At 33.7% G+C, this 18293-nt stretch overlaps 1 protein-coding gene across 2 annotated transcripts in view; it reads left to right on the forward strand.

Annotated features, from left to right (window-relative positions):
* Positions 1–18293, forward strand: part of LOC136988681 (tRNA wybutosine-synthesizing protein 4-like) — a 36378-nt gene that overhangs the window by 12566 nt on the left and 5519 nt on the right. Inside the window, exons 4-14 of one of the 2 annotated variants that reach the window (XM_067286601.1) lie at positions 3194–3280; positions 5795–5900; positions 8873–9020; positions 9164–9230; positions 11303–11334; positions 11411–11501; positions 13625–13805; positions 13879–13966; positions 14066–14229; positions 14324–14620; positions 15358–15455. In XM_067286601.1, coding sequence (XP_067142702.1) covers positions 3194–3280; positions 5795–5900; positions 8873–9020; positions 9164–9230; positions 11303–11334; positions 11411–11501; positions 13625–13805; positions 13879–13966; positions 14066–14229; positions 14324–14620; positions 15358–15455 — 1359 coding nt within the window. The remainder of the gene's footprint in view (positions 1–3193; positions 3281–5794; positions 5901–8872; positions 9021–9163; positions 9231–11302; positions 11335–11410; positions 11502–13624; positions 13806–13878; positions 13967–14065; positions 14230–14323; positions 14621–15357; positions 15456–18293) is intronic. The other variant, XM_067286602.1, reaches the window with a different exon arrangement.

The following is an 18293-nucleotide window of genomic DNA, read 5'->3' on the forward strand; positions in this document are numbered from 1 at the left end:
ACAACACTTACTAAGCATAAACAACATCATCCTAAATCTGCCACAGAAAGATTAATCCTTCCACGTAAAGATGGCGGGCGTGGCCTGATTGACATAGTTAACCTTCACTACAAACAAATACAGTCACTGCGAGAGTTTTTCTATGAAAAACAAGAAATATCACAATTACATAAAGCAGTAACTCTAGCAGACTCGAATAACACACCATTAAACTTACACTCACATCATATGGACACAACACAACATATAAAAAGCATAGACACCATTAAGCAATCGTGGGCTCGAAAGGCACTCCATGGCAGGCATCCTTATGATCTGGCCCATGATTTTGTTGACAAAACTGCGTCAAACAGCTGGTTAGCTCGGGGATGCCTCTTTGGGGAGACGGAAGGATTCATGATTGCCATACAGGATCAGGTCATAAATACTAAAAACTACAGAAAACACATACTCAAAGATGCAACACTCACAAATGACACATGCAGAAAATGTCACATCATGCCAGAAACTATACAACACATCACCTCTGGTTGCAAGCTCTTGGCACAAACAGATTATTTACACAGACATAATCAAGTAGCAAATATAATACACCAAGAGCTTGCAAGGAAACACAAATTAGTAGACATCCATGAACCATATTACAAATACATTCCACAGACAGTATTGGAAAACAACACGCACAAAATGTACTACGACAGAGCCATAATCACAGATAAAACAATTTACCACAACAGACCAGACATCACACTCATTGACAAACACAATAAAATCACATACATTATAGACATATCCATTCCAAACACTCACAATATACAAAACGCATGCACTGAAAAAATTAGCAAGTACACAGAACTCGCCCAGGAAATAAGGCATCTGTGGAGGATGGATAGGGTGCTTATTGTACCTGTTGTTCTCTCCTCTACAGGTGTCATACCACACACACTACACAAAAGCCTGGGCACATTACAATTGAATAGAAACACATACATCGCACTACAGAAGGCCACTATATTGAATACATGTCATATTGTGAGAAAATTCTTGAATACAGACACACACACTGATACACTTCTTTAATTTCTGTTTTGGTTACTATGCCTTGACTTTGGTCCGGCATAGTACACAGCCACCGGTGTTAACCGAGTATATCTCACTTAACCCAACAAAATAATAATAATAATCAGTGCAGAGCCCAAATGGTTAGGAGTTGAAAGTTGAAATTTGGTACACAGTTAGGGTAAGTCACAATAATGCACACTAAGAAGGGATTTTTCGAAATACCTCCTCATGGGGAAGAGGGACAGGATTAAGGCTTAACACTTCCATCAACAATGGAAGTGTCAACAATGGAAGTGTTAAGAGAAAGCGACGTGCAAGTCGCAGATGCAGTTTTTTTTCGTTTTTGCGGGAAATCGAACATATTTTTAGACCTATCTAAAAATTCTGTAATTAGTCTGGAAACAGGGAGGACCCAATTCTTGCATTCTGTGAAAATGGGTAAGGTTGACTATAACATAATAATCTTAATATTCGCTAAAACGGTTAGGAGTTGAAAGTTGAAATTTGGTACACAGTTAGGGTACCAAATTTAAGTACTAAAGTGTTAAGTAACAATGGAGAACAAGAGAAAGCGACGTGCAAGATTTACAGGCACTGGAAAAAAAAAAAAAGAGTAATATGTTAGAATATATTCGATTTTCAAATTTAAACAGATTAGTTCGGTTTTTCTCGACCATTCTTCTTTACAACATTCAATGAAAATCGAACGATATAGCCTAATCAGAATACATCATGAAAATCGAACAATATTAGAACATTTGATTTTCAAATTCGATCTTCCTTTATTAATACTTAGTTCGTTGATGAAATTACTTGTTTTCTTTTGTGACTATAACGTAATAATCTTAATCTTCGCTATCATTACTTTTGCCCGAGCAACGCCGGGCCTACCTGCTAGTACAAATATAAAGGAATGAACACTTATGAATTAATGTAATATAAGAACATATTATTAGTGTCAATTTTAATTTTGGCTGGAAATATACTTTTCTTGATGAGGTACTTGATGACAGCATGGTGCTTAATAATTTCCATTTTTAAAAAGCACTTAACAAACTTACTTTGATGGGTTTCCAAACAAGATTGAGATTCCCATGTGCTATTATTAGATGGGATGTAGGTTCCAATATCCATTTTCTTTATTTCATTCACATTATGTCTTCATTTAATGTCGGTAGTGCCATTCATTTTCATGTGTTTGCACAGTTTAGCAAACTTTATCTGTACATTACAAATTGATTAATAACCCAATCAACACTTTCATTTATTTTGTTCTATGCCATTTAGAATATTAAAATACTATAAAACGTCTATTTAACTTTAATTAATGAAGGTGAAGGTGTTTTGTAGTACTGATGTTGGAATGAGGTACAAGTTTTGACCATAAAAAAGAATGGAAAATTTCTTTCCTATTTAGGAGAGGTTTTTGCATACGATGTATGCTTGAATCAGTTATACTGTATTAAATTATTATTTTAAAGTACTGTAATTGTATTCTCCCTAAGATGATTTTAGATGGTTGATTGAGTAGCCAAATATTTCTTCCGATCAGTTAAAAATATTTTTATTTCATTTTTAAAGATAACCATACTACAGAATACAATTGGGTATTATATAGGATGTGCAATGTAAAATTGGTCTCCCACTCGCTGGAAACAATACAAATGAATTTAAGTGAGTGATACTCATTAGAAACTTTATTTTAACATTATTTATATGTACATAAATTTACAGAAGATGCCGAAATGGTATCCTCGAGCATCTATTCACACTTATGTAAGTATAATCGTGTTCAGACTGAAACTTGTGGAAAATGTTGATGTCGACAGCTTCAAAGCTTTGCGAATGCTTCCTTCGACATACATATTAGGCCTGGAATTTGTCTCGTACATTTTCTCTCTTAAATATCCCTGATAAAATTTACATCACTAATGTTTCGTTTTTGGCCAATTTTAAATAGAACATCCTACAGTATTGTTCTTTCTTCATTAATTTAAATTTATAAGGAAGTTTGCAGCAGCTAATTTGTAAATTGGCCATCTAAAATTTTTTCCTGGGAGAACACTGCTATAAACAAAAAAACAGAAACTACTCAGAATATAATTTATTAAGTATACTTGTATTAATTTAGATTGTTTCGTTTGGAGCTGGATTTGACTCTTCGTATTTCAATCTGAAAGCCGATGGTAAATTTCCGTCAAGCTGTTTATATACTGAGGTAGGTACTTCAACACTTGATAAATGCTTTCTACCTGACTTATTTGCTAGTATTCATAATTTCAACCATATGTAATTATTGACAAACCAGCATGAAAAGGAAAAACAAATGTTTTCCTTTATTTTTAACGATTATCTTCAGGTTTATACCAGTCTATACAAAATATAAAATCTCAAACTTAATTCAGGACCTGTTGTAAGGCAAAGAACTCCCTCCATGCAGTTGCTAGTGCATTCATTTCTTTAAAATTAATCGCCTTACCTCTTTTAAATGCTTTGAATATTTTTAGTCTTTCAACATATTTCAGGTTGGTCGGGTCATCACTGCATTGTATTAAATGAGTGCTCTCTAATTTATCTAGCACGTCATTATTAACAGCAAAAGAAGCTAATGCAGTAGTGGAAATATCTTTCTGAATTGTGTATTTATGCTCCTTGATCTTCATTTTTAGACCACAAGCAGTAGCTCCAATATATTCACATGGATGGTTCACTCTATGATCATGTAGACGGATAATATAGACTCCCGGGATGCAGTATCTCTACAATTGGTTCTTATTGTTTCTAATACTAGAAAAAACAGTAGGAGATCTATAAGCGATCCTGTTGCTTGTAAAGTGGGATATTTCCTTGTAGATGTTGGCAAGGACCTTATAAGTAACAACTGAATAGGACTCATCTTCCAATTGTAAGGGTTTTGTTGGATGCTCTTGGCATACAAAAAGAGAATTGATAAGGTGTGCGGGGTATCCATGTTGCCTGACTACGCATGAAATGTGATCTAGCTCTATTTTCCTATCCTTAACCATTGAACAATAAACCCTTCTTACAAGGGTCTTAAGGGAGGAGATCTTATAATTGAAAGGATCGTGCAATTTTGCATGGATGAAAAATGGAGAATATGACTTTTTACTGAACATTTTCGTTCTTAACCAATCATATTGTAATGTAATGTCTATGTCCAGAAAGTGTATTCGGGTGTAGTTTTCTTGCTCCACCCACAAAGAGAGGCCCTAAGCATAATCATTGAAAGCCTTTATAAATGCAGACAGGTTTAGTTTTTTCCTCCAAATAATCAAAACATCATTGACATACCTTGCATATAACATAATGCTATTGTTAATATGAGGTAAGACATATTGTTCAAAGTGCCTCAACACTAATTTACAAAGAATTCCTTAGAAGGGACTATCCATGAATACTCTCTTTCCATGGAGGAAAGAGCATTCTATTAGTTTTATGTGGTATAAACCTCGGTGTTCCTTTCAACCTTACATGCCAAGGTTGTCAGGAAACACCGAGTATGTCTTGCTTTCAGGTCGTGCCCAATTATTTTTAACATCTTACGTAATGGAAGGACTCTCCTATCCCCACCAGACTCCCCAGAGTGTACAGTGTCCCTATAAGGGATAATAGATGCAATAGAGACCTGATATATATAGGCTGTATTAAATGTTCCATGGGCATCATCAGAATACAAGAACATCAGGTGGATATTCGTTATGCGAGAACTTCCACTGCCCTCGCTACTTATGTAACAGATTCAGACATAGTAGCCGACTTTATCTGGGCCGTTCATTTTGTCCAGACACGCCGACTCGTTGCACATGTGCGACATGGTTTTTTGTAAATTTTTTCAAACTTATAATCGAACTTCTATTTAAACACTATTCCATTATTGAATAACTATCTAGGAATGGTTAAGAACCCGATGCAGAGCGCCCAGAAGGTGTTGTATTATTATCTTACTGTAATTGGTTCCAAGCGCGTCATTATTACATATAGCTTTTATGTATAGTAGACTATAACTGTAATACAGTTGTACTGCACTTTGTTAATTCAAAGTTCAAAGGGAGTACAAAATAATTCACCCTTTTAAACATTTCTCTCATTCAACATCTTTTCTTTTTAACATATCTTTAATTTTTTTTAAAACAAATATGCAACAATGGTTAAAAACAGGACATTGAAAGTGTTTTATTTTAACGACGACACTTCTCTCTTGCTTATAAATGATTGGCTGCTAGAAATTTTCAATCAGTCTTTGCTTCTTGCAGTCTAAACCGGTTTTGCATTCATTTTTTGCTTTCCGCATTTGCTTGGTGTGAACTAAGCTACTCCAGCTTTAAATTATTCAAAAATTAGAAAAAAATTCAAATCAAATGGAACACACAAATAAATATTATTGTAGATTAGGCAACAATTATATCTTTAATTAAAAAATTATTATTTCTTTTAATAATTAATCCATAAAAATTAAAAGTCTTTTGTTTCAGATTGATAAAAAGATTTGTAAATTTGAAATTCGTTAAAACCATTATTTCACTCTGTTTACTAACACTGAATATACACTTATATGTTAATTTTATTAGGAAATTTGTCGTTATTTATTTGTAGACACTTGTCACAATGTAATACAAAAGATATAGAGCTGCGTGTTTAAATTTAATGACTGTGAAGAATGATTTTTAAATTTATTATGTATTTTAAATCGATTTTTACTTTTTAAATTTAGGTTGATTTTCCCGAAGTAATGGCAAAGAAACTTGATTGCATTAGGAATAATTCTTCTTTACGTGATCTATTGTCTGCAAAAAAACCGGTTGAGATTAAAAAAATAGGTAAGTCGGTTTGTGGTATACTTGCACTCTTTTGCTACGAAATTTGGATTTAAATATATTCCAGTTTTCTGCAGTAACTCACAATTTTATTATAGATTGTGTATGTGAGATCTGGAAATCCCCTTGACATAAAAGTATAATAAATTATATCCGAATTGATAATTACCCCTTTCTTATATCCGGATATAATCCGAATATAATACTACTTATAATTAAATTGTTCCCTATTTCGAATCGAAATTTTTCCTATTATAAACATCCTGCCTAAAAACTGTCCTGGATATAAACATCCTGCCTAAAAATGGTCCTGGACGAGAAAATATGCGTCCCCGGCCGTATAACTGTCAACTATCCATTGTTCTTACGCTGAGCACAGATCATCTTGCAACTTAAGTTTATAGTTAGCGCCCGAATTCGCCGTATTGTTTCCCATCCCGGGAACACCTATGGCCTAAGCACATGCACGTGACCAACTTTCCCAGCAAAAAGCTATATAAGAGGCTTCCTTCCCCCCCTCTGGGGAGTCTATCATCGATTTAGATTGAGTCGCGATCTTGTCCATTTTTGTCCTTGGTGCCTAAAGGAATATTTTACGTTGTGCCTCAAGAGTTACCGATCCTTCCCTTCAAAAGAATTACCGATCCTTGTGACCGACAGAATATTGGAAATACTGCTTGTCTAAGAGGTATGGAACCCACTTATGTGAACTCTCTCTCTCCCTTCGCGTGATAGGGCTATATAGCTTTTTATATGTCACCCCTTCTATGTCAGATTTTTGTAACGTATATTTTGTTTTTCCATTAAATCATTGTTATCCTGTTAAATGGTGTCTTGTTTGCTCGAATATTCGCTTATTGCCTTACCACGACTCCACTTTCCCTCCTACACTCGACCGGATAAAAAGTAGTCCCGTCCCTACGGGATTCCTACCGACAAATAAGACATCCCTGACACGTGGGCAAGTCCCTCCGACTTGTTGCCGAAATTAAACAGAGGTCTGACCTCGTCTTCTCTCCTCGGTACCCACATGTACATTGCTGCGTTGTTATCTTATCCCTACTAACCCCACTGCATTGTGAATCTGTCCTGTTTGGAACAGGTATAAATTAGCATCCAGCCATATTGTCTATTGCAGTGGTTTTCAGTCTGTGCAAAGAATGGTTTAAAAGTGTACTTTGAATACAGAAAAACTTCATTGTAAAATTTCACTCAAACTCTCGGTTAGCATCCATTTGTTTACTTCGAGATTGATACTGAATAGTTTATGGCGTTGAATGGAAATACCTCAAACAATGAGAATTTTATATAGTAATTGGATCTATGCATGTTTGAGAGTTTGAAAGTATGTAATCTGGTGACAATGCCATTTATAATGAAATATCATACATTTAGTAATATGTACTTGCAGTACATTTTCTGTTTAATATTTACAAGGAAGATCCATTTTTAAGTAATTGTTGGCACTTTATAAGGATGACATTATTTAGGACGACACTATGTCAAGGTTTTCTCCAGGCTCACAATGCAGTGACTGGGAGGGAAAAGGTGGATTCTGGCAAATTTTGGACGGTCTACCTTCTGAAAGGTTTCTGGGATATTTTAACCTGTCCAGGTCCTTTGGAGCAATAGGCTGATACCACAATTGTCTTGGCCAGATGACTGACACGTAATCAAGATTTGACTACGTAACTGTTAATAACCTATAATGTTTAATAGCTGTTACATTGTAAATAGTTACCTCATTGAAATATGTTGGAAAATTTGAGATTTTGTACATTGTCACAACATGAAAGTTGGAATGGATTGAAAGCAACCTGAAGTGGAATTGAAGATCCAACATCTATATTTTATTTTAATTTATCATCATTGTCATATTTGATGCAATTGCTGAAAATTTCATTGTGGATGCAGCACTGGTCTACAAAGCAGTATTTAGGAAATTCCGAGCTATTGTATGTCGACTGCTACATATGAAACATCAACTAACTCTTTTTAAGTAAGAAAAAGATTGTCTTAATATATTTTGTGTATGATTGTGATGAAAATTTTATTTTAGATAACCAAAAAATCCCCAAAACAAGAAGCAGTAATGTCAAAATGTGTTGAAAAATTCCATACGTTTGATTCAAACAAGTAATCCAGCAAAAATATTAAAATAAATTTTAATATTTTTGCTGCATTTTGTGGACATTTCAATATAGGGCATATCCTACATACACATACAGTCTGTTTTCTGTAACTATCATTTTTTGAAACTTAACAGTTGGAAAGATAGAACTGTAAAGTGTCAGTTTTCTGCTTTGAGGGAGCTGGATCCATATTAGAAACCTCAGGAATCTTGGGCATAGTCTATTCTGGATTCAAGGAACCTGTTCTTCGTCGCTCGACTACCTCAAATATAGACCTGGCCAAATCCATGCTGGATATGGGAAAAACTCTCTTGTTGCCAAAGAACACTAGTTAAAAACTAAAGGAAACCTGTACAGTTTGTTTACTTTTTGAATCTTTACAAAAATCGTAATCATATATTAAGATAATTTTGAAAGTCCGGTCCACGAGCATGTGCCATGTGGTCCTGGAGTGATCTGCAGTCACCAACAGCAAAATAATTTGGATTTGTTTCCTCCTTACTTGGTACCATGCTTTACCTGTAAAAGAATAAACAAAATATGCCCTTAGACAATTTGATATTTGTTTAGAATGCAATCTAAATTTACTAAACAACCAACCAACAGCCAAATTAATTTGGCAGAAATTATGCTACAAATATTAATTAGAAATTACACGATGAGAACGACTAGAGGTAGGCGTTAGATGCCATCTCTTAATGAAAGTAGTAACTATAATTTTAAATTTAGAATAGTCTGGAAGAAAAGAATCAATTTAATTTGTCAAACACAAGTTTGAAAAGTTTTATATTTTACTTTTAAAGTTATGCGAGTTATCAGCTCACAGAAATTAATTTCTTACAGTTCTTTCCACCGAAGACTACATCCTTGTTGGCGTCGACCTACAGAATATTAGAAACGTGGACCATGTTTTTATGGAAATGGGAATCAGATACTCTGCTCCAACACTCTTCCTGTCAGAATGTGCTATTGTATACATGGATGTGAAGAGGTTAAATACATTTAAAATGAATACTTATTTTATTACTTTAAATAAAAATTATGAAAACATAGTAAAAACTAATTTAAATATTTATAAAGTTATGAATTCTTCCCAAAAAATAAAATTATTTAAATACAATTTCTACGTTGCAGCTCTGATGATCTAATTCGGTGGTCAGCTGCTAAATTCCCAAATTCTGCATTTGTTACATATGAGCAGGTAAATTTCTTATGGTTTGACTGATTTTTATTCTTTCATATTTTATGCACATTGACCAAATGAAAACTTCACTTTGAGAAGTAGTAGCCTGACCAACTTATCATGTTCTACTGCTTTATTCATTTAGAATTTTAAATATTAGCGAGGTTGAGGCTGAAGTTTTAAACGCAAAAATGTGTACGTCGGACATTTGGCGCCGCTTTCCCGTAAGCCTAGAAGTTTGACAATGGTGTTTGGAAAGTCAGTGGAATCACACTCAACATTCCAAACGCCATTGTCAAACTTTAGGCTTACGGGAAAGCGGTGTCAAACGTCCGACGATTTTTGCATTTGAAACTTCGGCCTCAACCTCGCTATTATCCCTCGAGTTTCTAATAATGAACATTTGTGATTTAAATGCTTCTTACAAAATGTAGTAGGGTAGTAATAAGCACATTGATTACTCCTGTATAGTGTTGATTCCAATGTGTCATCATCATCAGAAAAATATAATTATTCATCAACGTAATATTTTCTAGATCTCTTGCGATATGTAATATTGTAGAAAATAATTTGTTTTACTGAAATATATTTGGGAATGGTGCATCATCTCTTATAATGCAGGTGCATTTTCGTGTGGTGATATAAAAGATTACAAGGGCAATGAAGATATTAAACTGCCGAGAGAGTGTTAAAATGAAGCTACACACTATTTTTAACACATTCATAAGTAATATTGTGTGTTACTAAATATTCCATTATTCAAGTTACTCATTTTTCTCATCAGAATCTTTAAACAAATTCTGAAAACTAAAGTCAAATTCTAGTCCTGCTTAATAGAACATAAAATGTCGGCATTTTATTATTAAACTTCCACTTATTTATAGAATTCTATATTGAAGCTTAATTAGTCATTTCAGAAGTTGTTAAATCAATAAACAAATATTTGGTGTGATTTTAAAGTTTATTTGCTCAAAACACTTGAAAACATTAATACACAATTAAGACTATAGAAATTTGATGTCCTTTCTCACACCTCAGGCAAAAACCAGTCTTATGGCAGAGTTGACCTTTTATTAGAGGCTACTCATTTGCCTCACTATGCAAAACGTTACAAAACTTCCTTCCAGTGATGACACAAATAAAAAATATAATAAACATTTGATAAAATGGCCGGGACTATAATTGTAAAATTAACACACAATTAAGACCATAAAAACGAGTCTTTCAATATGCTTCCTCGCACCTTGGGAAAATTCTGAGGTGTGAGAAAAGACATCGAAAGACTCGTTTCTATAGTCTTAATTGTGTATTAATTTTACAATTATAATCCTGGCCATTTTATCAAAAACTTAAAAACATGTTCTTAAATAAATTCTGCTAGATGGATGATCAGTGAAGGTCTAATGCTTTGGGGGACCCACGATCAATTCTAGGCAAACAATCCCAGTTATTGTTCATAAATAGTCTCTCCTAGGTATGTCGGGCTTTGTCAGTTGCCACCCAGATGCTCCCTTTGTGGCCTGGCCGAATCCGTAACGGGCACAGAAAAAAGGTCCTCTTAGTGCTTATAGTGCAGAAACAGTGAAAAATATTATGTAGAAGTTAATTATCCTGCTTAACTGTACCATTTTTAACTTAACACATTAAAATATGAATCTCAGAACTGGACTGAACTGGAGTAACTAAGTGTTAACACTCAGTTATTCCAGTTGTCACCATTAGTTATATTACAGTTTTATCATTATATGTAATAAGGACCAAAGAGGGTCATATGGCCCAAAATGCATTTCCTCTTACGAAAAATAGGAAATAAAATCTAGTTTTTCCTTTATGATAAGTCCTCCATAGCAAACTTGTGCTTAATTCCAAAGAACATACAATCTCTTGGATTATTTATTGGGCTCTGTTAATACAGCCTAAAAAATAATCCAACCGATCATTTGATACTACAAGTGTATCAGCTTGTTGCATATATTCTTAATAAGTATAGAAATTATACAAAAGTACTATTAAAATTATTCATTTGCATGTTAATATCAAAGGAAATATTACAATTAAGTATAATTTTGTCGGCTCTTCTGTAATTTTAGGTCTATCCAGATGACGGTTTCGGAATAATAATGTAAGCTTCTTAATAACTCGTCTTAGAATTCTATTTTTGATTTCTACATTTTGGTAATGTTGATTTTATTTTTAAGGCAAAGACATTTTGCTTCTTTGGGATCTCCACTGAAGTCTTTAATTGTGTACAAAAGTATTTTGTCTCAACAGAACAGATACAGAAATTTGGTAAATATATTTTAATTTGCTTGTGATTTACTACAGTGGAACTTTGCTTAACGAGCACCTCGCATAACGAGCAAAGCAAATTGTAAAAAAATGACTCGCTTAATGAGTGACTAGGAGAGGGGAAGTCCCAGATTGTGTGCATGCTCCATCTGAGACTTCCTGTGTATAGCACTCATTCCGCTAGCATCTTAGTGTTGCTTGTGATCGCACATTTTTCCAAACTTGTGTTCACACATATTACGTATATCAACAATGTATAGCCCATTATATAATAAACACGCCAAACAATACGCCAAATCCTTGGGCTACGTAAAGGCTATAATTAAATATTAGAAATTGATTAATTTGACTGGAGGTAGGCAGTTATGCTGCCATCTTGTATTAAATTTAATGATCAATTTTCCAAATTAACTTTTAGAAATGTCTAAATTAAAAATTAATTATTCATAATTATTAAATTTAATACAAGATGGAAGCATAACTGCCTACCTCTAGTCAAATTAATTAATTTCTAATATTTAGAGCTTTTACATAGCCCAAGAATTTGGTGTATTGTTTGGTGTATTTATCGGACATATTATCTGTGAATTTTTTTTTTTTTGTTTTCTGGAAATCGATTTCACATTCCAGGTTGGTTCATTTCACGCTAGAAGAAAAGATGGAGATGATTCACGCTCCTTAACAATGTATGTTGTATAATTTTCTTTGAATAAATGTTATACATAAAATATCCGAGTATTTTTTTTGGCATTATCATATTTTACGTTAGTTTATATGGGAAAAATTGTTTTGCTTAATGAGTGTTTTGCATTACGAGTAAGATTCTGGAAGGAATTATGTTCGTTAGCAAGGTTTCACTGTATTTTGTTTTTTAACTTATTTTAAAAAATTACTTGATTTTATCTGTTAATATGCTTAAGTAACAATATTGTTAATTTTTATTATGCGTACATTATTATTATATATTTTATTTCTACTTTTAACGTATTTTCTAATTATTATTATTTGTATATGGCAATGCTACTCTCGTGCAATCTGCCAAAGGGATGCTTCTCGGGAAGACTTTCTATGGGAAACTGGCCCCTATTTAGGTGTCACAAATGTGAATAAAACCTGGAAAACTCCATTTGGTTATTCTTTTCTTTTTGCGAGATGTGAATCCATGATCAACTACCAGTGTTTGGTGGTTTTATCTATTTGGCCACTGGTGGGCATTTTCTAATTATTAACACTCCAGTTTAAATGCAGCAAATATGATTTTACAATACAACAAAAGCTGTCACAATACAAGAAAGACTTGGTGACATCAGGAAAATATAATACTGTAACATGGTGCTTTATATGCTTTACACCCAAGTGATGGGTCTGTGATTGTGTTCAAGAAGCACTTATAGAGGATAATGTATTATTTCTTCCTATAAATATGAACCATAAGTAATAAACAATGTATCTGGTCATTGGTGACCAGATACATTGTTTATTACTTACGGTAGAGAAGCTAGAGTCTGTCTCAAACTTTAAGATTGTCAACGTCATCATGTGTGTGTGTTTTCAGCAGTAGAGATCTGATATTGTGTGTGTGCACTCTTCCTGCATAATTTTTGGCATGAAAAAATCAGTGATACAAGCTCTAAGGTGACTTTTCTTTTTTGCTAGACTTATTATATCATGGTATAATAAGTCTAGCGAAAAAGAAAAGCCACCTTAGCGCTCGTATAATTGAACACAAGACTAGACAAGAGCAGAGCGCATAAATAAAAATCAAGTACTGAAATGGAATCTAGTTACTCCTCTTCTGTACTAGACAATGATTCCAGTCCTTAAAGTCCATTTCCAAGAAGATATAATATGGTGTTCTTGGTTGCAGTATCCAAGAAGAACCTGCTGTCAAGTATGCCAATTGTTAGAAGTAATTCTTTTCTGTCTTGTGTGTCTATTTATTAACATTACCAAACTATAAACTCCAACTTAGTTCTAGCTCTACAGACCTTTAAAACTAAGCCTCTGTACTGCTTGTCTGTCGTCATCGTTGATAATGAATGTCTAGCAAACTGGACATATATTATCTATGGTGACACCAGTCATGCAGACATTCACATATTAATTACTTTAAAAATGTTTAGGGATGGGATTCGTGCTGTGTATTTACCATGAATGATTTTTACGAAAGTCTTTCCGACGAAGAAAAATCCAGAGTAAAGAGAATAGAGATGTTTGATGAGTTCGAAGAGTGGCATTTAAAGTGTTCCCATTACGTTCTTGTCTGTGCCTGTCAGGGAGCTCTACTGCCGTTTCTTGACATAGGTATATCTTTATAATCTTGCTTTCGTCTAAATCAATTGCGATCAGTAATCTTTTATTTTGTTTTGATTTTTAGCTCAAAAACTTAGTTCCAACATTCAATTAACAGATTACTCTGGGAGGTTAGAATGGAAAATGTTACCCAAATGTTCTCATCTTCAAAGGTGTGGTGAACCTTTGAAGATCTTTTAGGGATCTTCAAAGGGTTCTTTTAGTAGTCTGATTTGAAATTGGTGAAATTTTTAACTCGATCACGACAATAGGTTTGGACACAAATCCGTTCTGATGGAAAATCAATTAATAGCAATCGTTGGAGGATTCGGGACAAGGGAAGGAAAACATCTTCGACTCGGCGATCTAGTTTTGTACGATGCAAAGACCGGGAATCATGTGTGTTATAATATTTATTTTAATGGCCATTTATTAGGTAATTGCACTTTATACTCATACTTAGTTTTAAATACAAAATAAGCCAAATAAATGATTAATAATTTAAAGTAAGAATTTCATTACTTTTTCAGATATAATTCATTCATCTGTGATTACTTTGAATTGCAATTCTTTGCTTATCATGGGAGGACGATCTTCACCAGTCAAAACCCAGAATGAAAGTCTACGTATTGATTTAGAAATAAATTCCGACGAATCGGATGCAGAAGTCGAGAAATATAGAATCGAAACTTTGCATTCAAGTAGAATTTTTGATGATCAGAATGTTATTTGTAATACTAAAAAGTTTACATGTTCGTCTTTTCCTACTAATGGATGCAAACCTCTCAATCGATGGCGACACACTACTACTAGTGTAAATTTTAAAGGTAAGAGAGTATTATTTGTAAATTTGATTTGAAATAGATTAAAAGTTTGTTAATTTAATTATTTTAATTCAATGGTTATCAAAATAGGTGATTATATCTGGCAAATATTGCTTATTTTAGCTTTATATTATTTTAATTAAGGTGATTGGGGAAGAAAAGATTAATCTGGAGTGGGATTCAAATTGCTCCACTTCTGTTCGATCTCCCCTTCCGTATGTAGAAACTTTAGAATCGCTGTGTAAACAAGCTGGTTAAATGTGGTAGTAATCTGGTTAATTCGGATTATTATTAATATAATTTGGACTTTTATGTGCAACAGATGCTTATTAACTAAAAGCACTACAGAAGTGATTAAAGCTAATTACTTCTTCTACTACTGTAGTTAGCTTTAGTCACTTCTGTAGTGCTTTTAGTCTTCCTCTTCCTCTTAGAAATTGCATGCCAAATTATCTAAGAGGAAGAGAAATTTTTGGAGTTTTTTTGTCCCAATTCAATCCCAGATCCTTTAGAGCAGTAGATCGATGCCATAATTGTCTTGACCATCTAGCTATCCCAGTAAAGGAGATTAACAACTTACAATTAATATTTATATATATTTATTTTGAAAAAGATTGTTCTCAGAAACTTAAGACAGATGGACAACCTCCTGTCTTAAGTTTACTTGACATTTTCGTATTCGATAGTTAAATGAGAAAAAGTTTGACCATTTCTTCTCATCTTATTGTTGCCGTTTCTAGGTATAGATCACGTCGTCGTATTTGGAGGATGCAATCTGGAAAGCGAAGTTCTCGGAGACTGTCTTGTGTTGAATATGAAAATGCTAATTTGGAAAGAAGTAAGTGTTTTTATTAAATGTGTCTAAACAATTTTGAAAAATATTGAAGATTTTCCAGTTGATATTTTCAATACCAATATATAAGAATAATTATTCTAGTGGTTACAGTCTTTCGTTTTAAAATCAATACCCTAACTGGCTTATTTTGGTGTATGTGACATGATTTAAATGCCATAAGTATTCTGAGATGTCATGAAAACTAGGTTGAAAACCATTATGTCAGACCAAAACAAAAAACTAAAATGCATTTTGATTAGAAAATTTATATAATTTTTAAATAAATAAATGATGATTGGCTTGAAATGACATGTGTAACCAATAATTAAATGAGTAGACAGATTTTTTATTGGGCTCTATAAGGTTATGAAAAATATTGGCCAGACGTAGGCTGTCGGGTCCACCATTTCTTGTTAAACATAATAATAATATAATTAATATAATATAAATTTTAGACTATTCTGTATTAAAAGATTGGCCCAGAGCGGAACTTGAACTTGCAACTCCTGCTTGCCATACAGATGCATTGCAGTTCTGCTACGTGGACCTCCCTCCAATCTTTGCTTCCAGACTAATTTTTGGATATAGCCATATTGGTCACTGATGGCACCAACTGGGAGCAACTTAGCACACTTGGCTCTTAATGGCTCTCAGTCAGTTTATGTTTTAACATGGTGTGTACACACATGAGATGGTGATCCTGTTAGCTTGCCTCCTGCCAAATTGCTTAGTAATTATTTATTAGAGTTAACATCAAGTCTAGTTTGATCATATGGTGTATGATTGCCCTTGGTCTGTGCACATGCTTAGCAATATCAGAAATTATTGCAGGATTTTCTGTCACTGTGTTTTTGCACTTTAGCCTTTGTACAGCTAGGACACTGCTCTTTTCTTCGGGATGTGGTGCCCAAATACGTGCAGGCAATAAATAGGAATGAAATTGTTATTAAGTCAAAACTCAAAATAATGATTACTATGCATAACACAAACAAAGTACTAATAAACTCCTAAAAACACCAGGTTGTAAACAAATCTTCAACACTAACCTAATAACCGGTGCAAGTCTAATTAATTTTCTATGGCGAATGTTTTCGGACTCCACTCTGGGTCCATTTTCAAGCCTAAATTCTCCTCCAATTGGTGTTTGACAAATCGAATACTCCTAATTGCGTGCCATTCGAAAATTCAAAATTGTTTCATTAGCTTCTGTAGAACCTTTACCCGAAAAAACACTTCCCAAGTTCACTTTATAAATCTTAAAAACTTAAACAGCTCAAACCCTTCAATAAAAAGACCAGCAGCATCTTTCCTTTCCTTTACTCCGTCTACGCTTTTTGCAGTAGAGCCTGCCATGCTAGCGATAACTTCACCTCGTCCTTTGCATTTATCGGCTGGGATGATTGGAAGGCTTTATAAATTTCCATCTGCTCTAACCATTGAATTTGATCAGCATGCTTAGTGGTAGCCAGTAGTTTCGTGGCCTTGAAGTCCGGGATGATTTCCGGATCCGATGCATAAACCGTCAATGAGGTGGTAGCTCTCCCATGTACAATGTCCTTCTGGTGCTCTTTCCATCTTACTTCCACCGCTCTTTTGGTGGATCCAATGTACACCAATTCCCTATTGCATCTATTATCTGTTAGTGGGATAGCGTATACCCCAAGAAGTTTGTCCCTATTTTGTCTATCCTTATCATTCTGTAGTAGTTGAAGCATAGACGGGCATCGCCTGTATGCTGTGTCGAACCCTTGTCTTTTCGCAATTTAGAAACAAAGTATATTTATTAGTCAAAGCTTGAATATATACAATAAAGAAATATTATTAGAGAAAACTTCAAAATATTATAAAGATAATTTATTAAAAAACAAATATGTATAAAACTTTCCCAACAATTCAGGACTTAGTTATAATTTAATATTTATCTCCACAAAAACTGACAATCAGAATATGAAATTCACAAAGAAATCTTACAAATTTGCCTAACCATCAAGAACTTCTATGTTGTTACTGGAACTGGAAGACCTTTACTCGATCCTTAGCATCACCTCATTCCATCTCTGCTTTACCACCTTCTTAAAGTGCAGTTGGGGTGATACTACACAAATACACCCACTTGACCCTATTTACATACTTAATTGCTAACATTTTTTAATTCTAGTAATCTTCCTCCATCACCTTTACAATTGATTTTATGCTTTCTTGTTGTTGTTCTATGACAATTGGTGGGAGATGATTCTTTTAACTTCTTGTGGAAGTCCCTCCAGATATCGTTTCTGGGCTGATGGCGTCGTAGGTTGCCGCCAGCAGTCATCTTAGTAAGGAGAGTTAGTTTTTTTCAATTTTTGCCCGGATGAGGTGCGGTAGTTTATCCTTAACGAAATAAAATGCTCCAAAATAAATAGAATAATGAAATACAAAAGAATCCCCAAACGAAATAGAATGGGTCGGAATCAAGTCCTTATGCATTAGCAAGAAACTTTGGTGTATTTTTAAGAATTGTTTAGTATTGTCAAATGGTAATGCATCGATAAAAAGTTGTTTTTCAATAAACAAATAATCTTCTTTTTTAATTTCTGTTGAAATGTCTGATAACTGTATTCTGATTTTATTAAACAGATGCTAGACTTGCTCTTTTTAACACATTGAGAAACAAAATTCCAGGCAATATGTATTTCAATCTCACAAGGAGAGGACATGGCTGGCTGATACTGATTTTTTTCATCTAATGTCTCTTGCAAATATTAATTTTTGATATTTAAAAATTTAAAGATTTGTAGCATCTGTAGATAATGACCATGTATTAACAGTTGATGCATATGAAAAAATTAATTATTGATCTGT

Source organism: Centruroides vittatus, unplaced genomic scaffold (genome assembly GCF_030686945.1).
Source record: "Centruroides vittatus isolate TY-2023 unplaced genomic scaffold, ASM3068694v2 scaffold_384, whole genome shotgun sequence".
NCBI classification, from domain to species: domain Eukaryota; kingdom Metazoa; phylum Arthropoda; class Arachnida; order Scorpiones; family Buthidae; genus Centruroides; species Centruroides vittatus.